Below are 25,848 nucleotides of genomic sequence, written 5' to 3' on the forward strand. Positions count from 1 at the left end.
TAATGATCTCTTTCCAGAAATCCTGAAAATGGGTGCATTCCCAGAGGCAGTGAGCCAAGCTACCTTTATGTTTACCACATAGAGGTGATTTGATGTGATTTTTCATTTAGATCCAGAAGACAGATTGGAAATCCTTTCATTTTTTTCCATAAATAAAAGTAAGCGCAGGAGTAGAGAGCCCCAAGAACACTCCCAAAAAGGCCCGGAGCCATGAGTTGCACCTCTAATGCACACTCAACTTGGAGAACATGGGAGGGGAGAAGATGAATTCATCTGGACCACTTTGGCTGGATGTGTAGCATCAGAGCCCCCGCTGCCCTCCACCCGCCGTCCCATCAAAGAGTTCACCCTCCACGTGCCCCGAGAACAGCGCTGCAACGACGGCACTACCACGCCCTCGTGTTTTCTTGATTAGGCCAAAGCCGCCTGAACACCTCGAATGGATTTTCCTCCGTAATCCGAGGTGCCAAGAAGCAGACGGTGGGGGTCTTACCGCTCTCTCTCTCTCTCTCTCTCTCTCTCTCTCTCTCTCCCTCTGTGAGAAATTGCGCAGTCTTGCCAAGACGCCATGTACCGCTGCGTATTCAGCCCAAAGATCAACAGCAGAAAATAATCCCCGGGATTTACGGATCTCCTGCCCAAATTCTCGCCATCTTTGGGAATCTATTGAATTAAATAGCGCAAAGTTGTATTGTGTCGTGTACCATTAGCTCTTTCAGAGGGAAGAATAAGTAACAGTAAAAAGGCACCCACCCAGTCCAGGGCTGCTGTTTCATCCCTCAGAAAGAGCTTCTTTGATCTCGCACACATCAGTGTGATATTTATTCCCTTGTAGTTGCTTTAAAAGAGATTTCTGTATCTTTACTCTGAGCTAAAACATCTACATCTTTTAACACACGGCTGACATCACACAGCAGTCTACTTAAAGCACAGCCATGTATGCTTTCACATCTGGCAGCTGGAGGTTAGGCCAATCAGCACACTGTTCTGTTTGCTTTAGATAATTACAACAAAGAACAGTGAAAACATTTCTTTCGAAAAAGGAATTTAGTCCACAGCCCGATGACAATGATTCCAAGTCACTTCTACTGTACATCTACTCCACTACTATCTCAGAGACAAACGTTGTATATTTTACGCATACACTTTCTGTCCAGGTAAAACGATGTGTGGTAGTGGTACTTAAGTGGGCTAGTGCTTCCACGGTGCGGTATCGGTACTTTCCCGTATGAAGGGCCCAGTCAGAAGAGACAAAGATCGCATTGTTCTCTACGCGTAAGGCCATGAATCCCAAAAAGACCAACCATCACCACAGTAATGAAGTCAGAACAAAGTGCTCTGACAACTTAACAGGGTCAGTGGTCAATTGACAACATGGAGTGCTTTCCTTTAAACTCATGCACACATTTGTTTTGAAATATCAATGTCCTCGCTCGCTGCACCTTTGGGAGACAAATCCGACGTGCTTTGTGTTCTGCCAGGTCATCAACTGGATGCCTCATAGGTGCAGACTCGCTGTGGTACAGCAGTAGCATTTCCATTTGGAAAAGGAAGAAGTAATATCTAAATGCTAAATCAGGGCTTAAAACTAACTTAAAACACCAAAGTGGCTGCGAGACCGAAAATAGAAGGTTGCCGTTTTTCTTTAGCTTACATTTTAAGTAACTACTGAAATATACGATGCAGGGGTTTGTCAGCTTTATTATGTCATGGCTAAGCATCAACCTAACGACTGAGATTTGTATACCTGTACATGGTGTGCAGACCAACGCATTGGCTGGTTCTGGTTCTGACTGTAGAGCGAACTAATGGAACTAATACAAAAATGGACTCTCCAGGTTTCTAAACATAGAACTAGTCTGGCCAATTTTTTTCCGATGACAACAATCCCTGTTGAGCCTTGCAGAGCGAAGACGTTCCAGGACACTGGAATATGAACCGGAAACATGATCTAAATATGGCTTTTACTTTTTTTTAGCTAACCTTCAGCAAGTAAACAACAAATGTGGAGAAACACTGTTTGGCTCTTTCAAAGCACTGATTTCTCATCGTTGAAATATGAAGCCCTTTTATTCAGCTGATGAAACATGAATTCCCGAGGGGTGCAGAGGCAGTCCATTCCTTCTCAGAAATAGTCTTTCTTTTGAGCCGGTTGATCAGGACAAATGAATGCAGCAGTCAAACCGCTGCGTGGCGGCTAACAGTGGCGCTGTAGGTTCGCCATAGATCACACTGACGTTTCATCGGCGAGGTCAGAGCGCCGTGAAAGGTGATGCAGAGAGAACAGAAGGCATGTAGTGTATGCTGAAACGGCACACTGATGCAATGGAGGCCAATGTACAGAACCTTGTACAGAGACACAGGGTAGAGCTGCACTTGCCTGCTGTTTGCCAGTAGAGCTACTTTGTAGATGCCAGGTTTTACAGCTTTAATATGGCGTCCAATAGGGGAGGCAAGTGCGAGGGTCAATGTGGGGGTTTACGTCGCGTCTCTGTGGCTCAACTGCCACTGGCGCATACACCCTTGTGCCAGACTGGTGAACTGTATCTCGTTGACTATCTGATGAAACACCACGAGGCCTCGCTGCTCTCCAGAGGATGAATCCCACCAAGCTGACTTTTTCAGATCATTAAGAAAATGGCTCATTGCTAACCTGCTCAAAATTAGCAGGTTTTTCAGTCCAGAACAGAGGTGCATCCTAAACCTCACTTTTTTGTGGGGTCCGTTAAAAATGAAAGAAATCCACATTTACTATTACACAGCTGACACAGAAATACTTTGGGTGCTCAAACCCAGCGTGAGAGCCCTAACTTTAAAGTGAAGCTTTACAATGCAAAGCCTTTAAAAGGCTCCTCCAGTAAGTGTGGACCACCCTGTACCACTCAACACACACACACACACACACAAACACGCACGCACTCAAACGCACACACACACACACACACACACACTATAGCGTCTCATTACCCTGAAGTATTTCAGATAACACCAACTGAGGATAACTCAAAAGTAATTTCTTCTCCCACTCTCATCGCCTCCCACCATTCCTCCTGTCTCAGCAGATACCAGAAGAGAGGGGGAGAAGGCAGCTTTTTTTTTGCTTTTTGAAGAGAAAAAGTGACGCTCTAGGGAGGTCCACGCAGCAGCCGCCAGGGTAGCAACGCAGTGGAGGGGGAGGAAGGAGGAAGGGAGGAGGCCTGTGGAGAGTAGTGCTGACATATCTCACTTTCTTTCTAGCCCAGTTTTTCCAACGTCTCCGTATGTGATTCCGCTCACGCAGGCCTACCCCCCCCCCCCCCCCCCCCCCACACACACACATAGATAGTCTGTAATCTAATTGGCCTGCGAGTCGGCCTTTTATGTTTCCCCTGCGGTCCTCCCAGCGTGCTGCAGTTGGCCGTGTGCTGCTTCACTGAGGATTGGAAGAATAAGAAACGCTCTCCATCCATGTGCTCATTTTCTGGTGAAGTTCGTTCATACGAATGCGGCTTCACTTCGACAACTAATTATGATCAACCACCAATGTGGTTCACAAAGTAATTCAAAACCTAAATACTAACATTCATCCGGAGTTAGTACTGTATTTATTGTAACGCATGCATTTTAAGTAAAGATTTGGCTTTGCAATTAAAAATGTATATGGCAATAAAATGTCATCTATATGCATTGTCCTAGTTGTTTTGCCCCCAGAGCACAAGCAGATGAATTATTGCAACAGAAGAAAAGATACAGGCTGAACTAACTATGACTAATGGCTATCCACAACTTCAACTTCTGAGAGCCCGGCTGGCTTTGCAGGAGCAGTCGGCTCCTTGAGCCTCACGCAGGTCTAATTAAGCCGCCCCAAAGAATCGTAAAATGAAGTGTTTTGTTCCTGTATGCCTATTGTGTTGTAGTCAAAGATATCAGCGGCAGATCCAAGCAGCTCAGTGCTGCGCATAAATCCCCACTTTAATAAGCTGCGCAGCAAATGATCTCTGCTGCAGCCTTTATTTATGTATCCATAAAAGGAGAATGCTTGTGTGTGCGCGCTTTTTTCTCTGCTCATTGCAGAACCGCGGCGCCGTGCGTTCACTGCACAGGCAGAGGCTGAGATGCTGGGTGCGCTCCGCTTGGAAGAGAGCGACACACGGACCGAGTCGTGTGCGTGGATTCGGTAAAGCGTGTGTTTCCGCGCAACAGAAACAGCTAATGATGTTTCCACTGCTGACTGGCTTTGAAGCAGACGGCACGAGAAGCAGACACATGAGGAAGTCTGATTTCGTACATTATTGCTTTTCTAGTCAAGATGTTGGGGTTGCAACCAATGATTATATTATAACATGTGAATATAATTGTGAATGTTTCAATTCTTTATTTAAAGTTGGTAGACCTTGAAAAGTGACCATCCCATCTCATACATTTTTAATTATACAAAATGCACAAACCAGATATCTATGTTGCTTAAACAACAAATCAATCAAAATTGATTCATTTAATATTATACTATAAGTAATAGCGTTGTAAGCAGGAATCCATTTTTTTCCCTGAGAGTTAAACATAATTATGAAAAGCTGAGGACTGTAGATTTCAGAAAGCATTACTCAAACGGGGGTAAACTGCGCTTTTAATGGGGACTAATTTTAGCTGCGGATGAATCACATTTGGTGCCTTGGTGAGTATTTTCAGCAGCCAGATTACATCCGGCTGTCACACTGGCCATTTAAAAAAGAAACATGATGGCCCGCATATTAAAGTGGCTAATTAAATTGGATGTTTTTTTGACAGCTTTGCACTACAACAGACGTCTGCAGGGGGAGAGGCCTCACACGCTGCATTGGCCCAACGGTGCGATGCAAAACAGTACACATGTTCCTTTTCAACAGCATCACAAAGACAACAGGTGCATAATTAAAGCTGCATGAGGACGAGCACCGGAGGGACGCAGTGCCCATTTAGCCTTTATTGCAATGCTCCGAGCCGCACTTTTTTTGTTTACGCGGGTAAAACGAATAAAGGGAACTGCTGTGTGATCGCAGCACCGAGGAGTTAATCACCGCCCAAATGCTCTACATGTGCAGCACACAAGACAATTCATCTCGGACCACTGTGGCGAACAATTCAGCTCCTAATCTTTTTTTTAGGTTTTATCCCGTCCTCCTCTAGAGGCTGGCAGATAAAAATGCCACGGCTCCCGGAAAGAGGCGACAGGTGCCACAGCCGAGCCCAGATAAAGCTGATGAGAAGCCATTATCTTTCTTCCACTGAGCAGGGTGCAACAGAACGTACCTTCCTTTTAAAAAACCTCCTCCGGTCTGTTGGACAGGGACGTCGCCTTATTGAGGAGAACCGTGTCTGGACAAAAGGTGAAAAGAGCTCAGAGAAGACTGTAAATCCTTGTGTGGTGGTTGTGGAGAAACGGAACAAACCTCAGCGCTTTGTGGTTAAAAAGAAGTGATGAGGTTAATTGAATCTAAAGAGGAAAGTTGCCCCCTGTGAGTTCACCCATCAAGGGAAAATAATGCTGCAATAGTTACACAGATAACAAGCCTCCTTTGTTTCCGTTGATACTGTGACCCCATTAATTCTAAACCCCACATGTGGCACATTTATTAAGCACTTAGACAAATAACTTGCATTTGCATTTTGATGCTGCGTTATCATTGTCCCGTTGCTTCAATGACAGGTTTCCATTGAAAACAGTTGTGGATGAGAGAACATCCACCTTCCTGGTGGAAAACCTTTTAAACCAATGACTATTGTCGGATGTGGTGTGCGTTGTGGTCACCCTTGTCCAACCCCTCAGCGGGACGTCACCGTCAAAGGGTGTGTATAATGTTTGATGCGGACCGACAGACACAGCTGACCCCAGAGAGTGGGCCGTGTTCCTGCAGACCCACACACGAGTGTGTGGAAACAGCAGGCTCTCTGAATCCAGATAGTCACGTGGGACTTGAGCCGCGGCTGGAAGGAGAAAGAAATAACCAGGGCGAGATGCAATATTTCCACATATTTGATCATGAGCAGGAGTGGCAGGACATGCCGTTGAAATACAGGAGGGCGCGGCTCTCTGGTGGCTTGAGGGCGAGAGGCGTGTCCCCTCTAGCAAGAACAAGAGCGTAGGAGACGTAATGTTAACACTGGAGCAACATGGGCTGCCTAGGCAAAGGACTTTGTCTGTTTAAACAGAAATATTAGGATGGTTAAAGCTTAAAGTTACAATTTGCAAGAACATATAAGTGAATCTTCCATTTGAGCACTAGAGATTATTTATTTACATTTTTGGATTGGATCAAGAAGCAGAATTCCAGCCGTCCACAGGTACCATCACACAACTTTTAACCACGACTACCTCCAAGTTCAAATTCAATCCCAAGTTACGGTCCAAGGTCAGAACCTTTCTAATCACTGATGTGAAGTAGGAAGTTAGCTTAGCCTTACGATATGGGCTATGTAGAGCTTTCGTGGTATTGTTAAGGCTCTTTTAGTAAAGTAAAAGGTGACAGTTGATCCTGTAGCGTGTGAAATAAAACAAACAATTTTGCTATTTTTTTTTTTAGTTAAATGTGTCTTCCAATCCCACCCAATCATACCAGAACTGCACGGACAGCTATGGCCCGGGAAGAGATGAGCAGCGGGGAAGCCGCAGCGGCTCGTTGCAGCTCCGTGTCAGCTCTGGTTGTGTGTTGTGGCAGCTGGAGAGTTTGTTTACGGGTGTTTTCTGTATTTTTTATTTTTTCATTCTTTTCGGGGCATTCAAAGTCAGTCCGCGTCCGTTTCCGCAAGCAACCAGTCGTGAAGTAAGGAGAAATTTGGAGTGGCCCCAGCGCTGGCCTTGGACGAAGTCTGCAAAGTAATATTCTGTCCTAAAACTACTACAGCTTAAGATTCCACAGGTGCCTGTTGAGGATTGATGTATATTTAGAGGTGAGTGGGTAGACTCTAATTACATGCTGCATCGACAGGTGAAGAAGGGGAACGGGGGGAGATTTAAACACTTAAAAACTCTCTTTCATCCTCAAATGCTATGCACAAACATATGGGTCTGATTGACAAGGCTTACAGCAAAGGTTTCCATGGTAACTAGACACAGCTGCATCTATATAAAGGGAGTAGGTGGAAAAACGGTGATGGGGAGACGGTGTGCGTTGGGTGTGCAAATGAACGATTGACAGTGGAAAGAAAAAAAAAGATGACTGAAAATATTTTGAATCCAAACCCTGTCAGTTTGCCTCCCTGCTGACGTCTGTAACTGAATGCCGTGATGGAGTTAAGGAAGCGAGGTGGGCTGGCTGCCAGTCAGGTGCTAAAGCTAACTAGCTGGGGGAACATGGCTCACAGTATGATTGAGCCAAAGGGAGTGATTTGGAAAAATTAACCCTCACACTGATAAAAAATAATGTCAAATTGAATTCTCTGTCTGTCTCGTTATCGGTGGGCCACTTCAGGTCAAAAGAAACACATCTATATGGGTTTTCTTTCTCTTAAATACAGTAATAATGGTCAATTAAATAAGGCCTGCATTTATTCTGAACCACAAACGCAATGCATTAAGTTCATATGAGAGTCTGTAAAAGCATAATAACCTAATTTGCATCAGTTTTGTTCACCTGCATGTCCACCACAAACACCGCTCCCCCCCCCGCCCGCTGCAGCCTCTGTGCTTTTTTATTCACAGCTGTTTTGCCAAAACAGACGTTAGACTGTGGACTTGTGATGTTGGTTGAGAGAAATTAAGAAAAATCTAATAGCGTCCAAAGTAAAAGTGACTGATGCAAAACAGCTGCCAAATACAATGCCACATGTAGTATTTACTATAATTTCATATTTAGCCTATATTAACTATTCTCACCGGCCACTATATTAGGTACACAATCACATGGCACCAACTCAGTGCATTTAGGCATGTAGACGTGACCAGGACAACTTGCTGAAGTTCAAACCGAGCATCAGAATGGGGAAGAGGGGGGATCTGAGTGACTTTGAACGTTGCGTTGTTGTTGTTGGTTTCTTCAACATGACAGAGTTCACTCCTCTCCAGTGGCCTGCACAGTCCCAACATCTGAATCCAATAGGGATTCTATTATGTCAATATGGACCAAAATCTCTGAGGAATGTTTCCAACTCCTTGTTGAAAGTTTGCCAGGCAAAAGGGGGTCCAACCTTTTACTAGCACGGTGTACTTAATTAAGTGGCCGGTGAGTGTATATCATTCTATACTTTATACTATATAATATAGTTATATGGTGAGAGCTCTTACGTTGGTTGGTATAGGTTATGCTTTGCTGCTTCTAACATTGCTTGAGACTGTAACACAGTTCAAGCACATGAAAGCAGAAGAAAACGCCGGCCTTTTATTTCATCCTTCTATCCAAAATGCTCGGTGGATTGCAGTCCTTTTGTGCCTGCCGTTACCAAGCGACCAAAATTTGCGCATTGCGATGAGGACGTTAAGGTGATTTAGCAGAAAACTGACCTAAACAAAGTCAAAACAAAGAGAAATGGATTTCCAGCGCTGTAAATCCCTCACAGCCGCTCTGCTGATGCATTGGTCTGTATACATTTTTGACCTTTTAACCAGATGTTTTGGTCACTCCATTTTTTTCTGAATTCTTATATAAATAAACTTTCTTTGCATTATCTTTATCTTTCTGTGTAGCTGCACAGGTTTTTTCCCCCCAGGGAACCAATTAATGCCAAATCTTATCTAATCTTAGATGGCATGTGTATGTATATTTGCCTCGAACAACTTGTAGTTTGGTCTGATTCCAACTGAACTGAATCTGAAATGCCCCGATCCAGTTTTACTTTCATTAATGCGTTCCCAGTGTCCTTGGGTGGGATTCAGTGCTTTCATACGGTACGCCTACACTGTTTCCCATGCAAACACGGGCAGCAGACGAATCGCCGCGATACCTGGCAGCAGCGGCAAGGACAGAGAGAGCCAATGCTGACCCGCGGCCATGGCAACGGGAAAAAATACACCGCCACAAAATAATGCTGGGGAGCTGAATGCTGCTATTGGAGTTATCTGAATTACACACCAGATCAGTACAGATATCTATTGGTATAGATGGTTGAAATACACCTAATGAAAATGCAAAATACTTGCCTGTGAATAATTTTGGGTCAAAACATATCAGACCTGCTGCAATGCAGACAAATGGCAGAAGCTTTTCATAAAGTTTCTTCCCTGTTATTTTGACATCCCTTATGTGAAAGGTAAGAACGGATCATTGAACAGAGTAGAAAAAAAGAGTACAGACCTCCCTTTTGATGTCCACTACAGTGTGTGGTTTCAATAAGTCTGCTCCCCACACCGTGATTGGTTAATGCCTTTATTTGCAGAGCAAAAGCTCGGAAAATGTCTCCAGAATTATTATTTTTTTCAAATACATTAACGTGCGATCTACTGGCAAGATAAAAACATGTTTATCTGTTGAGAGAAGAAACTCAAACAAGATCCAAATTACAGAATTAACCATAAACAAGCTATTTATCAAGACTTAAACTCTACTTAAACCATGGGTTACAATGCAATGTATGTCGATTTGAATAAAAACGTCAGCTAAATGACATGTTAGGTAATAGAACTCTATACTTAATGGTATAGTTACCACCCCATCGATGGTGAACTGTTGCACTGAATGTAGCTTCCCATTTCTTCACAAAAATGTACTTTGATTCCTGTTATGCAAACCATAAAAAGAAAGGCCATAGAGCTTTGGGTCTAATATGAATCGGTGCTAACAAAGCAGAGCATATGTGAAATCAGAGCATCCCATATGGTGACAACCAGGCAGGGGATAGATGCTCGTTTCATTGAAAATCTCAGCCTCTGCTGTTCAGAATCAGGTCAGATGAGTCACCAGCAGCACAGACCCAGAGCTCCAATCTCTCAGCTCCTTAATCCACTCTCAGCCCGATGTGATAATGTGAATTCATTCAGCTTGTCTCTCACAGTGTGCACGGTTTGTGTCTAATGCATGGCCATTTTTTTCGCGAAGGTTGTCGCCACTGTGGGATCGAAGCTGGCTGTAGACGGTATTCAACAGAAAATAATCAGCAACTTTGTTGCAACTGGAAACCAATGTTAATTGCATATGCTATAATACATACGTGCACTGCTGTGTATGGATATAAATGACCCATTCATGAGGATTACCCTGTTTATGATTATATTTGGGATATAACGTGTACATGAGCACACACAAATTGGGTTATTCATAGTTACTGTAAACAAACATTAGGGACACAGCTACTGATTACTGCGTTCTCTCCTCGCAGGGACTGTAATCTTTACCAAAACAAACAAGAGATGAGACGACAGCACATATTCAACCTGTTTCTTCACCACTCTGATCGCACACTTGTGTCCGTGTACCGGTTGATTGACCCGCGCTGTCCACCAATGCTACGGTTGCGCTTCCTGTATCTTTCTCCCCGGCTCGTTTAAAAGACACACATCCCAACACATGAATGTTGGACGCGGTTGGTGCTGATCTGCCTCCAAACCTCCACACCTTTTGGTTTCAGCACACGCTCCTTCTGGAACTGCAAACACTGGCATGACACGTGTTACCAACTAGTGACACAAAGTTTTTGCAATGATATAATTTGCCATGCCAATTCCCAGTACTTCAGAACTTATCTGATCTCATCCCAAGTTGAATCCCCACAATGTTCAGCTCCTTACCTCCTACCATCCACATTCATATTTAAATTTCAGATGAACGATACCGTTGTCTGTTGTTGACGAAACTCTGTGCGACGCTTTTTACTGTTGTTGTTTTTCTGTGTCCACTCGGCCGTCCCTCTGCAGCTGTCTCACTCGCTGGACGGGCCGACCCTGACTGACACTGAACCTGCCCTCCGGCTAAACACACAGCAGCCGTTTCAGATGCATCCAACACCGCTCACACAAACACTCCCTCTCACACACGGAGGCAAAGACAGCATACGCTAATCTCACTCCAGTTTGGGTGTGTGCGTGTGTGTGCGTGTGCGTGTTTGGATGGAAGTCCACAGCTGTTGAATGATGAGGCTCCATCACCTGCTGCCCCCCGGTCTCCTGTGAAGACACACACACACACTAACACACACACACACACACACACAGAGGTCTGGGTTCCGTGTGGGGGTGTGAGGGTCCGCGGGACGGGGGGGGTTTCCGTGTGAGGTGGGGGCTGAGGGTCAGTGGGTCGGGGGGAGGGTCGTACGTCGAACCCCACCACACAGAAACCGCTGCCCCTGACCCCTCCCCTCCAATCCCCCCAATCGCTCACGTGTCTCAAATAAAATTTAAAAAACGTATTTAGGGCTGCTGATCTGTTGTACAAACATCGCCCAATGAGAACAAACTTGGATCCGCCCACTCAGTGTGCCGCCCGCACTGGACTTGCCACTGATTGGCTGGCGATTGCCACTCACTTGCTTGCTTCCGTTTGCCATTGAGTTGCCATTGAGTTGCCATTGAGTTGCCATTGAGTTGCCATTGAGTTGCCATTGAGTTGCCATTGAGTTGCCATTGCTTGCCACTGCCGCAAGGAGGATCTGGGTCTTTCCAAATTTGGAGCTCTGTGTAACAATGTAACACGCCTCTTTTTCGGATACTTTGTGTTTCATTTGACAGATTAAGATACATTCTCAGTCAATATTGAATTAACCAGTACTGGGAGATATGGCTCCATGTTTGCATGGTAACCATTTGCATATTTAGCGATTAAGATGTACGCGTTCCAAAAGTATGAAGTAATGAATAATATTTTACAGTTCAGCTGATTTCATCATGCATCCTGCTGGTGCTCATTATGGTTAAGTGAAATCAAACACATCCATAGTGAATACAGAACAGAGAGCACCACCACCATGGGGGGGGGGGGGGGAGCCAGAAGCCACAATTCAGTTCAGTAGGGGGATCTCTCACATTCTCGCTTCTGCATGTACAGCCGTTTCCCCCGTCCTTTGCCGGGCGCTGGAGCCTGCAAGTCATTAAAGAGGTGCGATCTCTTTCTGTCGAGTCACCCTGTAGCGCTCAGCTACCGGCGTAGAGGTCATTCTCGACAAACCACTGTCTCATGTGTCATCAATTAAAACACAGGTATCACACCCCAGGTACACATGGATGACTCTGATCTGCTCTAACGGAGGTAATGGTTTACACTGATCCACATGACAGGAAACACAGTCCCGGGTCTGCATAGAAGACATGAATGAATGGGACGATCGTTATGGAGAAGGTGTTAAGAATAGCGCAGGGTCCCTTTGGGAACAGCATAGCGCTCGCTCTCTCTCTCTCTCCCTCTCTCTCCGTCTTCTCCTCTGTGTTTGGCCCACACTCACAGCACATTGAATTCCATTAGCGGTGGCATCAGTTTCTGTAGCACTGGTAGCCCGCAGCCTCTCGGTTTTTTTGGCATGCGTGTGTGCGTGGGCGGCCGTGTGACCTCATCATGCGTTGTGGGAATGAGTAAACCATACTGAAGCAGTGCATGGAAACATCGGGCCCGATAGGGAACCGGTACGCAATGCGGGCGCGTGTGCTCGTAACCGCTCCATCAAGGAAAAAGGACAATTCATTAAAAAATAAATAAATAAATAAATAAATAAACATCACTTGTCCGCAGCATGAAGCCCAAGGCGCTGAGCGTGAGCTTCTGTTTAATGAGCTAAGATGAAAAGATGAGGCCACAATGTGACGGCTCACCTGAAAAGCTGTCATGCAAATGCATACACAGATTAAATCAAAATGAAATAAAGTAAGAGACAGCTGCGATTCCACAGATTAAGTAGCAGTAACACAAAGAAGGCCCCCACAGTGTCACAGGCTGCTATCAAAGTGGCAGCTGAAAAATTGGCTAAACCCACGTTGGATTCGGGCTGCTTTAATCAAATGCGGAAAAGAAAATATATATATATATATATATATTTTATATATATTGATCCAGCTCACGTTTCCTCTGCTTTCCTCTGTCCAGCCTTCACACCACGATGCGTGTAAACCAAACTAAACACGGATTGAATGACTTTTGCAAAGAACAAGAGCTTTTCCACTGCGATGCTTGCTTGTAATTAAATTGAACTTCCAGTCTGAAGCTGCTGTGAGTGCACTGTTTAATAACTGCTCCCGGCAATGATTTCAGTATGGGGAATACAATTTTAAAAAGCTACTCAGCGACCGCTGTGTGATGCAGATAGTTTGCTTTTGGATTTAATATTATTGAACATTCATTAAATTCATTTAATGAATCTGGAGGCCGTGTGAAGGTGTTTATCTTTCATTTCCCAGGATCCATTTTTGGTAATAAGCAGAACTCTGTTGAACTTCCACTTTTTGAACAAACTTTGGTCCTTGAAGTCCACGAAGCAAAGACAGAAAGACAAAAATGTATGTTCCTCTGACATCAGTTAACATCAGAATAATCAGCGGATGGCACAGCTGGCTGCAGCTGCTGATAGGGTTGTGTGGGCAGAAGTTGTTTGAAACAGTGAGCAGTGAGGCAGTAACATTTTTCTACCCTGTGCGATCCAGGTTTGGGATTGTCGGCTCCTCTGGCAACGCGGCGCCCCTATCAACACCATAATTGAATTTGGACAAATAGGGTGAATCCACAGCCCACGGCAAGCGGGGACGGGATTTTCTCTTTAGTTGCATCCCTGCTATTTGATTTGGCCGATTAGACGAGGCGGGCATTAACATGGAATTAGAGCCCGGGCTTGACAATTGACAATGTTATTAGGTTAAATTATTTTAAGCTGTGGGCAATGATGTTCACTTGTGAGACCCGACGGCAGATCTATTGCCTTTCCAGCTATTCAAAAGGTCAGACTGCCTTAGATCCTGCTACCTGAAGTGAAAATCCCCTGAAAAAATAATAGAACCTGGAGTAAAAATGAATGAATGGAAGCACTAACTTACTGTAAGGCACAGCGAAAGCAAGGCAGGCATTTATGGAGAATGAGGCCTATTGATTGGACATAAACCACGTCCCAGAGAAGCCATTGGTTTAAATAAAATGGAGGAATGCTGAGTTTGGGCTTGTCAAGCTCATGGCGGAGACGGATCAGCAGAGCTGTGTGGATAAATAGATATTTTTGGTCATGGTCTGCAATACCCCAGTGAGTTATAACGATCCCGTTTAGGAAGAAGCCAGTTCTATTATCATCCATCTAATGGAAGCAAATCCGGTTAAGGGATTTCTCTTGTGATTTAAAACAGTGCGTTTTTGTTTCTGATATATCTTATTCTTTTATCTTAACAAATATTTGTCAATAACACCGTTTCTAGTTGAATACCTCTGGTTGGTCAATTATGGCCTCTGGACGTAGTGCTGGGAGTGCTCATTATTTAGTAGTATTGTAAGAAGCTGTTAAGCTGGATAATTTCTCTCTCTACATTATTCTGCAGATTCATGGCTCAAGCAATGAATTCCAGAAACTATTGTGTCTCCATGGTAACGGGAGATAAAGTAGAAAGGGAACGATTCTTCCATTGCTGTTTTTGATTTCAATATATTCAAGTAGAATATTGATTATATTCGATTCACATAAAATCTTTACATTTTATAAAAGAAGTGTCCCTTTATTCTGCTATTTATAGTTTGTCTTTGTTGTGTCCTGTCACTGCTGTTGTAATGGCCCAAATATCCCCTCAGGGATCGTTTCATCTTATCTTCATGGAGAGAGGAACAGGGTGAGCTCCTTTGCTTGAAGGGAGGACAGACAGATAGAGAGATATGAACAGAGGACGTTAAGGACAGAGGGGTAAACAAAGCCATCCAATCGAAAGAGCCAAAAGAAAGAAAATAAAAGGTAAATCTATTCAAAATCATAGCTTGCTAAGTGGTTATAAATGTTCCAAATTATAATTAGTCTAATTGTGTACGGCCCTAATATATTGCAGCTATATAGTGTCCGGCCTGTGTGTAAATATTCATCATTCCAAAGTGAATCAAAGAGTAGATATTCATTAATCACTGGTAAAACAAGGTGGAGTTTGTGTGCTTGTGAAACGGTGGTAAATCCTCACTGTTGATGCCCACTTCCTGTGTGGGTCTGTTCAGAGGAGCATCATTTCGTTGCGGTGCAATAATCCTCAGGTTGAATTCAGATAACTAGAGACTAACCTCAAGTTACATTTGCGTCTTCAGTTTTGGAAATTCATAAACGAACATCTGATTTGAACAATTTCCGCAATTGTAATTCATCATTCATTCAAGACATGGAGTGGCTGTTTGGACAGCTTTGAAGAGCAGGGGTAAAAATGACACACCCAAATGTAATGAAAGCACATGTCAATCAAAGACTCAGTTTGAGACTCAATGTGTGATGCACATGTCAATCATAGGCTCCTTCTATCACACGACATTTCGGTACTAGCACTGTTTGGTTCATTGAAAGCAAAGACTGACGGGTGAATTCACCACAGGATTGTGCGGCTTTTGTCATACATTTGACCGCATCCTCACCTGCATGTTTACCAACTCTAACCCTCATTTCAGATCCTCCCACATCATCAGCCCATTACCCTCACCTGGTTCTCCTTGCCCTTCTCCCCTGCAGCACAGCCCCCCCCCCCCCCCCCATCAGCCACTCACTATTAAAGGCTGTAGCATTCTGTTGTTCCACATTGCCTTGCGTGTGTGCCCAGTTGTCCAGCAGTTCTGAATTGGGTCGACATCCTTCTGTTCAGCCTGCCTTTTGACCACAAATTCGCCGCCCCTTTGGATTTGTTTGCCTGCTGACGGATCTCCCGGTTTTGACTGAACTTTTAGTAGAGATCCACCCGTCTCTCAGATCGTTGTCCGAGTCTGGCTTTTGGGTTCCTTTTGTGCACTGCTACCAGTTACCGTTACAGCTTTCTCTGCTACTTAACAGAACTCTGCTCTACCAGTTTGTAGAAAACTGTATTGACCCTAACTTAACCAGATCTACGCCTTAGATTACTTTAATCGAGCTATGTTGTTGGAAAAAGATTATTATTGCCCAGCCTAATTTTCACTTTTTTCATAATGAGGATATTAAAGGGCTACTGCTTGTTTTTACTTAATTGTTTTTACAAATTACCTTTTCCCTCACGTTTTGATGGTTTTAATGGTTTTATGTGCGTTGAATTTCCTTGTTGTTTAAATGTGCTATAGAATTAAATTTCCATTGCCTTGCCTAGACCTGCATGAATTAGATAAAAGGGTGAAATGGACCTCTCTGCAATGCCAAGCAAACAGCGCCTCATACCGCCTGTGCTATTTGCACGTATACAAGCTACCGAATATTTAAACCTTTCATAGCAATAACAGATCAGCGCAAACGACTAATCAATTATTAGCATCAGTAGCCACAATCGAGCCTAATATAATTGAATACATTTGAAGGGTCAACTGTTGATCCCAACTATAATAGCTGAAATAAGGCAAACAAAGTCAGAGCACCCTGCTGAGTAGAATGTAACGAACGCTCCACCTTGCTCAGCAGATGCCTGATGTTGTTCCTCAAGGCTTTTAAAACCATCTGAAGGATGCTTTTGGTGATGGTAAAAATAGTAAAAAAATAATAGGGTTAACGGTTTGTATCTCTGCCATCACAAGAGAGAAATAGAGCCCGGTGAATAGACAGGTCCCTGGTGGCCTTGGAGACTCTCACGGCTGCCAAGTTGAGGAAAGTCGAAGCAGACCGTAAGACTCCAACATCCTGATGTGCGGCCCCGACAACGTCTGCCAAAAAAACTCCCTTTGTCCAGTCAAACGTGTGGGCTGGTGTCAGGCGAGGAGGTCTAGAATTTGCCCGATTTTCAGTCTGGATCGTTTCTCGACGGCTGGTTCACACGATTGTCCTTCTAAAAAGGAATTGCCAGTTAAAACGTGGAGACTACTCTGGGGTATTCAGAAACAATATGGCACCATTTTATGATAATATGAACACATGCATTAAGACCATACTTGATGACGTGGGTCAAGGCCCTGGCCCCCATGCTCCTTCTATTGAAATAAACAAGAATGAATGAAGGGAGAAGCTTCATAGTAGTTGTAAGTTAAATTACATTTTTGAGGATAGTTGTCATCATCGATGATGGATTGATAATGAATTTTCCAGCTGACTAAATGCACCCGTGTGAAAATTGCATGCCTTTCACTACATTAATGCTGTTTCCTGATTCTCTTGATTTATTCACTGCAGGAATATACAAGGCAGTCTTACTTATGTATTGTGTCATAAAATGAATGAATGCAATATTTTAAATGGCATTCCAATTCCATTCCTGCCTTCCAATATGGCCACCAGAAGCACCAATACATCTCCTGAGGGCCCTCGCATCGTTAAAAACACTCCTGTGCGGTTTGTTGCAGGCAATTTGCGTTTCACACCGCTGGTCCATGACCGGCTCCTATAAGCGAGGTTGATCCTGTATTTTTGGCGCCTTCGTTTCTCTGGCTTTAGCTCGGAACACGCTGAAACCGCACGGCGAGCGATGAGGGGGTCGTCCCTCGCCGGTCGGCGCGGCGCTCGGGAAAGAGGAGAGCAGCGAGCGCCTCGTCTGTTCCTGTGCGTCTGACCTTATGTAAACCAGCCGTTTCTCTGCAGTGAGCGAAGGGAAGGCTTCTGCACTGATACCTTTGGTTGAACAAACAAATGAGGCACATAGAGAATCAGCGTCTACCAAATGAATACATTAATAAGTGAATATTAAGGTCAAGGTCTTTTTAACAAACACCAAGTAAATATTTGTATATTTCTGTTGCTCTAGATTAAAGTGTGATGTCATGCCCAAAAGAAATCCCAACACCTCCCACCTACGGTCGTCATTGAGTGGATCAACGAGGTCTTTCGAGTACAACCTCAGCACACCACGCTGGAGTGACTTCTCAGGTCACATCTCATGAAGGCCGTAATAAAAAAAAAAACACAACAACCCTCCATTGTTTTGCACGCTGGTGACACTGACCGCCTCGAGTGACTGTTTTCCACACAGACCACAGAATATTTGTCCCATAAAAACGCTCCCCGTGGCTCTCCCTGTTGCTGCAGCGCCGTGTGCATCAGCCGGATGAGAAGAGTAAGCAGCGATGTGGCTTCTGAGGGGGGGGGCATGACGTCAAGGTCAAACGTTAAGAATGACTCGTCAGATAATCCTCCACACGCACCTCGTGAGTGCGCGAGCAACACGCGTGTGTTCGCCTGTTTCCAAGCACCAAAGTCAACAGGCTTGTCGGCACGGTTTTATTTGTACTGTAGGGTGCTTGGGGCGAGTATGTGCCCCCCCCCGCCGCCCCCCCTCCCACCTCATCGCTCGTCCTGTCTGTGTGTTTTTGTGTGAGAGAGCGAGGGCGTATCTTAATGAAATCTGACGTGGATTGTGACAATCAGCAGAGGAGCATCCTGCAGAGGTTAATACGCTGTACTCCTCACAGCGGCATTCACACACACTCACACCTAAATTCTGCAGCTTTTAAAGAGACGCCAATCAACAGGACTCTTTTCCTCGCTCACACCCTGCACCTCTTCTACCACTCGCGGACAGCAAATGATAGATCTTACAAACTGTGTGCGTTTACGAAATCAGTTGTTCGCTTTCCAGAGGAAGCAACATCTGCAAAGCTAATTTACAGTAACGGCTTCTAATCAGCGCCTTGGGAGTGCGCTTGCAATTTTTGTTTAATTAAGAGGATATTATCAAGACTTTAATAACCCAAGCTCCGCTCTGTTGGCCAAATTTAGACTAGCGTTGTGGTAACAACTGTAGCACATGGGGATGTGATAGTAGCAGCGACATTAGCTATAGCAGCACGTATTACTGGGATTAATAATAATAAGGGTTATAATGCAGTACTGTTCACTCAGGAGTACAGCTCACATCCCATGATGGGGATGTTCAAATATTACATTTGTTTGAAAACCTTTGTCATAAAATGTTGTATTTAAATAATCAAATAATAATGGTGAATGAAACTGTAGCTTTGGTTGTGAATTAGCAGCATCAGCATTTTAAATCCCCACTGAATCGGCCTTACTCTACTCCCAAGACTGGGGTCATGTTGCTCAGACCATCTGCTGTCTAACCCGACACAGATCACGGCACAACCACCCCTGGATTATGACATTAAAGGACACACACACACACACACGCATCTCGGCTTTAATCTTGCTGCCAGGAGAAAATTTGTGAGTGATTTCCGCAGTATTTTAAGTCCTTGCGCGGAGTGACTCGATAAACCGACTGGTTCGGACACACTTAGATTTCTTGAAGTTTTTTTCCAATCAAACAACTCAAAAAATATACAAAATAGAATACTATGGCATGCTCTGTATGTGTTTGTTCAAAGGGTGCAAGCTGCGTCAGGCCATTCAAGAATGACAGTAACCGTATTCAGCTTTAACATCGTCGGCATTTGAATCGAATTTTGTAAAATCCTCGATGTATGATGCTGTGGTTCTGCAGCACTACAGTATATGACTTGCACACACTGTAAACACGGGCAGGCACACACGCAGAGTACAGTGTTTCGCTATCTGTCTCGTCCTATCCTCCTTTGTCCAGGAATGCACGCAGAGCTCAGAGGTCCATTTCAGACTCACTTTGACACTGAAGTCAGTCGGGCATCGCTGATGACATGCCTGCGCGCAGACACACACACACACACACACACAGACACACAAACCCAAGGCTAAGTGATACATTCCTTTAAAGGCATTCTCCTGACTTTGCAAAATGACATGCTGCCCGCTCCGTTTCCCTCTGACAACCACCAGAAGCTTTGCTCCCGATTCACTGTGGACAAGCTACAAAGTCAGGCTTATTCCTGTAAAACAAATGCGCCAACAACTCCTTGCATGCCATTGCCCTGACATAAGACTTGTTGCCATAGCAGCACAAAACCTACATTGCCTTCTTTTTGACGGAGGCACTACAATAAAAAGGGCAAAACCATCAAAGGTTATAACTTCTGATATATGGCTTTGATATACCCTTTACCTTCAAAAGCATTGGAAAGCCGCTTTGTGGGATTAAAAATTACTGCAAGAGGTCTTAAATGACAGCGGCAGCACACAAGTCTTGCGTCACAAACCATGAAATGGATTGCCACGGGATAGCGATCAATGATTTACTACGGGAGCCAACGTTAGAGTCCAAGCTGAACTGACAGCGAAGCAGCACCACTCCCTTTGTACCGGTGCATTGCAAAAGAGCAGATCATTGTTCGCAATCACAATATTAAAGGTGATGATGATGATGATGATGAGGAAATGGTGTAACCAGCGATGGGCTAGTGAAGCCTTACCAGAATCAAAAAGTTACAGTCATTTTATCATTTAATTCACTTTAATTTCCTCCGTTGCTCTGCTTCTAGCGCGGCTTGTTTTAGAGAGCGCTTTTATCCAATCAGATTCTGTAAGAGAGGTTGAGGTCCTCTAGACTATGCATATTCAAGTATTGATTGTCACTGTCTTCAACCAATCTGAGTATTGGTAGTAGTAGTTTTGTTATGCTGTGTTGCAAATAAATGTGACCCTCGTCATTGAGTGATAATTTGACTATATGCGTTGTTTAAAGCGTTAAATGCAGCATCCAGTCAAGCGTGTATTCATGCATCTCATCTCTCATCTTCAACCGCTTATCCGGTGTATTCATGCATCTGCTTTCACATATTTATTTCTGCTCAAGAACAACTTCTCTCCTCCTCTGGGAGTACACACATACACATACAGTATACATACAGTACAAATTCCTACTGATATGCGTCTTTAAATGTGAATGTGGCACCCCTGAACTTTTGATGCATTCATAACCCTTGAACCGAATAGCTCACGCGTGTTTCCGCCAGAACATTAGCACATTCATAGCATTAGCCTCATACCTGTGTTCGCTAGAAAGCGGAATGTTGCATCATTTCAAGAGGATAGTCCTAATGTTTCCAGGAAAAGTTCTACCTACAAAACTGACAGAAAACACTTGAGCTGTGTTGAAACTATGAAAAAGTAAAAACTAGAGGCCAGTCAAAACACGAGAGGAATCATTTGGATGCCTCGATGGCTCCCAAATAATACTCAGACAGACAGACAGACAGAGCAGGCTGGAAGTCAGTCGGCCCGGTAATATGTCAGCGAGCTACTCTGAGAGGTCTTGATGTTGCTATTTGTTTCTGAATCAAGCTTCCTCCCCCCCACGGAAACCAGCGTTCAGCAGGAGCAGATGGCCGGCGCCATCGGGCCATTCGGCCCGGTTGTGGCTTAATGGGACATACGGGCACTGAAGGTACAAGGCTCAGTGTGACTCGCCACGTGAAAACACAGTTTCCTTTTACCTGGTAACATTCTGATGTCGTCATTGAATAAGTAGCAGTAGGAAATATCCAGTGTAACTCGGTTTAATATTGTATTACTATTTTCAGTAAAGCGGATTATAAAATCAGATCTTTCATCAGCAATTTGATGCTTGAAAAACTTATTTTCCCGTTCAATGGATTATTCAAACACAGGTAAATATCACATTCTGTGCAAAACTGCAACTCATTGGTCTGTACTCCCATTGCCCAACAGATTCACAAGCGCAGAAAAGGCCCCCGAACAGAGACATTACACGTCATGCACGGCGCTGAAACGCTGCATCACCACGCATTCAACGTTAATATTTGATCATTCACTATGTCATCCTAGTATTCCTCGGCACAGTTTTACAAAATGCTGCCGCATGCTTGGGACTCCAAGAAATGACCTGATGTGGGGGGGAAAAAGCGGGATGGTGCATAATGCATATTTAACACAGCTGATGAGACAATGTTTAGAGCAGAACTCCGCCCAACAAACATGTTATTTTTGTACACCTTTTTCTAGGTGTTGTTGTTCGACATTGTTCTGTGCCCTTTTGGTAGCTTGCAGGTCAAAAAATAAATGTGGCTGGAACAAAAGTATCTTCATCCCAAAGGTGAATTCATTTTAAACTGCTGAACTGCCTTGATCTTCGTATTTTTCACTCTTCAAACAAATGTTTGAAGCCAGTGTAAACTAACTAATGCCTTCTGGATTCCTGTTGGCCGGGCACAACATTTTTTAGTTCAGCAAGTGCAAAAGTTATTTGATTGGAATAGAGGTTTTAACTACTATTCTTCTTTACCAAGCTGCCACTCTGAAACCCGAGGGCTTGGATTTCACGAATGCTTGTAAAAAAAAAAAAAAAGTGCCAATTTGATTGAAATGAACAAAAGGCTTTTTCAATGTGAAAGAGCGCACAGCGCAGGCTCGGCACCGAGCCAGCAAGGCTCAGGCCTCCGTGCAACAAAGAGAAATGTTCATCCTATGTCAGTGGCCAACGCTTGTGAGAATAGCGCCACGACGAGGTGTCAAAGCCTGCAAGGAGCCAGCCGGAAACCAGTGCGAGGCCCCCGGGAGAGACCTACAGCTCCATGATAATGACACAGCAGAGCCACGGCAGTGCTTTGACTCCAGGTGGATGTGGTGGAAAGGTGCTGCTCTGTGTTAGATGTTTCTACACTGTCATTTGGGCGGGTGGGGAGATCAAAGCAATGCTGCTGTGGGCCATTTTTGTACTTTTGAAATACCCTGAAACCCGAGGCGGTGTGGATATACAACATCCTATAGTAAGCTGGGTGAAATAAATTGTTTAACTAAAATAATTCCTGTAAATGAGCTGCTGAATATAATCCGTGAACAGTGCACGTTCCCCATGCAGTATGAATACATATTTCGGGGTGGCACACACATTCTTATTCAACCTACATACACTGGCAAAACAGCAAGGGAACTGCTAGGTATTCAATACAATATTTTTCAGAAAGCACACGAGGATGTGTGTCACAGCAACAACCACGTCCCTAACCACCCAGCCCGTGTCTCATTTCCACGCACCGCTTATACAGATCAAAGTTAGGAAAGAAGCGCCTTAGCTGCAGATGGATTTCAAAAGCTCCCCCAAGAACAACACTAACACGGGGGAGAACGACTGAAGGCCGACCACAGGTGATCGATGCCCGGGGTGGTCTGTGGCTAATGAGCCGATGTGATGGAGGCAGCATCCGAGCTCGCGCCTACACCTCCGTTGAGAGACTACACCGGTTTGAGCTTCTTCTTGTACCTGGGTGCATTTTAAATCACGTGTGTGACGATATTTGGCGCCCCGCGGGAGCCGAATGTGTGCGCTTTAAAATCACATGAGGCGCGCGTGTTCATTAAAAGCCACGAGTCACCTCTTATCCCCACTCTCTCTCTCTCTCTCTCTCTCTCTCTCTCTCTCTCAAGGGGGTTAAGTTATCGGTGTGAATCAATAGAAAGGTGTCGTCCAGAAAACTAGTGTGCACTGTATGTTTTATGAACGCCGGAAGTAACACAACATTTTTGAAAACGTAGACACGACTGAAAACATCGCGATGCCCGTTGGGAAGGTGCATCGCAGGGCGAATCACTACTAAATACGTAAAACCTCAAACGGAGTCGCGCGCGTGCGGTTCTCACAAGATCGGCGGTCACGTCACCCGGGTCCAACCCGAGAGGAAACGTCGATACCCGACAGGCCTCGCGTTCACACCCCTTACCTTCGTCAGCTGGGCTATTTTCTTGCTCATCTTCAGGTGCAGGTCTTGGGTATATTCCATGGTGATGCCGGTCTGAAAGGACATGCTGGTTGCCGTGGATGTGCTAAATTTCCCCTGACCGGCAGGGCAGTAGTACTGCTGCCAACTCGACCCAGACGCCATCTTCACGACGATGCTCCAGATGCTGAAGAGAGATGCGGGCTGTGTAACGCGGGAGTTGAGGGGGAGCGGCGGAGTGGACCCGGGACAGTGGCGGACACAACAGAATTATTAATTAAACATGTGAAGCCTTTGTAGCCCGAAGACTGTTAAAAATATCCTTCATTTTTTTTTTCTCGGGTCCGGGATACTTGTTCACCAAAGGATGGATTTGGGGATTGTTAAGCTCCAAAAACCTCTGCCTCAACCATCTTGTCCGTTGAAACACCGTTTTCGGCACTCCGAGGTGCGGGTCCGGTTGGCTGGTGCTGCGGGCCGGCTGGCAGGCTCCCGCACGGTCACCTTGATGCCGAAATGTCTCAACGGGAGCCGCTAAGAGTGTTTCTTCTTCGCTGCATTCCGGCTACATTGACGGAGAGTGTGTAGAGATTGAAGGTGCGCGTGTGTGTGTGCGCGCGCGCGCGTGTGTGTGTGTGGGACAGGCTCAGCGGTTGGTTGCTGCTTCTCTGTTGCCATGGATCACCTCAACAGTTTGTGCTGCATTCACGTAGGGTGGGAACAGCGCTGCCTTCAGGGGGCGTCGGAAAACTCACGAAAAATAGGACGTGCGAGCACACATTAAAGCTCCGGCAGACCACGACAGTGAGGCGTCACGTTCGAGGGTGGATGACGCTGCTCTATGACAATGCCGTGATTTAAATTAAAGCCCTTGGATACATTTAACTGCGAGTTGTTCTGCATGGCCTCGAGGTTCAAAGTATAAAGCCGCTTGAGGGCTGAGAAAACAATAACAGTTATCTATTAAATACAGTGTGTTCAAGTCAATCAGCTAAACTCAATTAGCCTAATTTGCTGAACTACTGGCGTTTATTGGTTGGTTCTCATTTAGCTCTAGTTTCATCACATCACTCATCCATCTTAAGTGAAGTAGGAAAATGCATTAAATGTCACTCTACAACAACTTAAACCGTCTCTTAACTATTCCAAGTGTATGTACATATTTTGATGATTCACTGAATAATTCACAAAGTAAAAAATAGATGAAACTATTATCAACACTTAGGATAACCTATTGGAAAAACATGCTCCATTTTAGAATCAAGACAATATGTACTTTTAAGACCTAATCGTTTGGTTCACAAACAGATCAAATACTTAACATTAAAGGCGTGTCTCATGCTCAGTTTACTGGCAATTATTTAGCTAGGTAGGTAATCCCATGCATCAATAGAAAAATGACCAATATTCACATTTGGGCATCACAATAAGTAGATTACATACAAATATGTACAGTTTCTGATGAATTGGAATCTAGACCGTTTCAGTGAGGAAAAAGAAAGGGTCATTAAGCTACTTTACTCACCCGTGTAAATCAATGAAATTGATTTTAATAGTTGTGACTTTTAAAAATCTTTTAATGATATTTAATAACAGTCAGAAGGGCTAATGTTTTAATCATGGAATACTGTCAATTCATAGTCCAATGTCCATTTTCACAAAACTCAATATGACAGCTACAAGTTTTGCTAAAAGCTAAAAGCATGCAAAGGACATATCTGTGTCATTGGTTACACAAAGACCGATGCCAGGTCCGTGTTTCCCATAGGTTTACAACTGTTTTTTTAAATGCACACTTTTTCATGTGATGGGGGTGTCATTTTTTGGGTTAGGGGAAACACTGCAGATAATGGACAATGACTTAAAAGTTCTCTACCTTTTTAGTATCCTCGACCTCCAACCAACACATTGCCATCCAACACCAGGGTCCTTTTGGCTGTTGCATAAATGCATCCACATTTTAAAGTGTATGTGTAAAAGATCAACAATTCTTTTTTTTCTTGTGTATGAGATAATACATAATCATCCAGTCTGGTGTTGTTCTACTCGGCATACACGGCTTGGCGTGTTTTCATGAAGATTTAAAACCTCGCCCACCATCTGCTGCTCAAATAAATGTTAACATTCACCGTTCAGGTTTTTATTTGTGTTTCTACCATAAAAGTATGTTTCTAAAATATTTAAAAACCAAAAGGTTGTATGAAGCACACAGTTCTTCCATGCAAAGGGAACGCACCACGTTGAATCTTTGTGACTTCACTTTTTTTTTACAAAGCGTGAAATGTGAAATAAAAAATGTAAACTGACTGGAATGACAGCTGCAGGCAGTACA

General features: G+C 44.3%; 1 protein-coding gene across 3 annotated transcripts in view; it reads right to left on the reverse strand.

The window, feature by feature from the left end:
- The window catches only part of fam184ab (family with sequence similarity 184 member Ab), a 90,782-nt gene extending 66,475 nt beyond the window's left edge, over positions 1 to 24,307 (reverse strand). The window contains exon 1 of one of the 3 annotated variants that reach the window (XM_037448805.2): positions 23,520 to 24,307. In XM_037448805.2, the coding sequence (XP_037304702.1) occupies positions 23,520 to 23,681 (162 nt within the window). In that variant the 5' untranslated portion in view covers positions 23,682 to 24,307. The remainder of the gene's footprint in view (positions 1 to 23,519) is intronic. The other 2 variants (XM_037448806.2, XM_037448807.2) reach the window with 2 other exon arrangements.
- Positions 24,308 to 25,848: the final 1,541 nt, after the last annotated feature.

This window comes from Pungitius pungitius, chromosome 20, assembly GCF_949316345.1.
Source record: "Pungitius pungitius chromosome 20, fPunPun2.1, whole genome shotgun sequence".
Classification (NCBI taxonomy): Eukaryota; Metazoa; Chordata; class Actinopteri; order Perciformes; family Gasterosteidae; genus Pungitius; species Pungitius pungitius.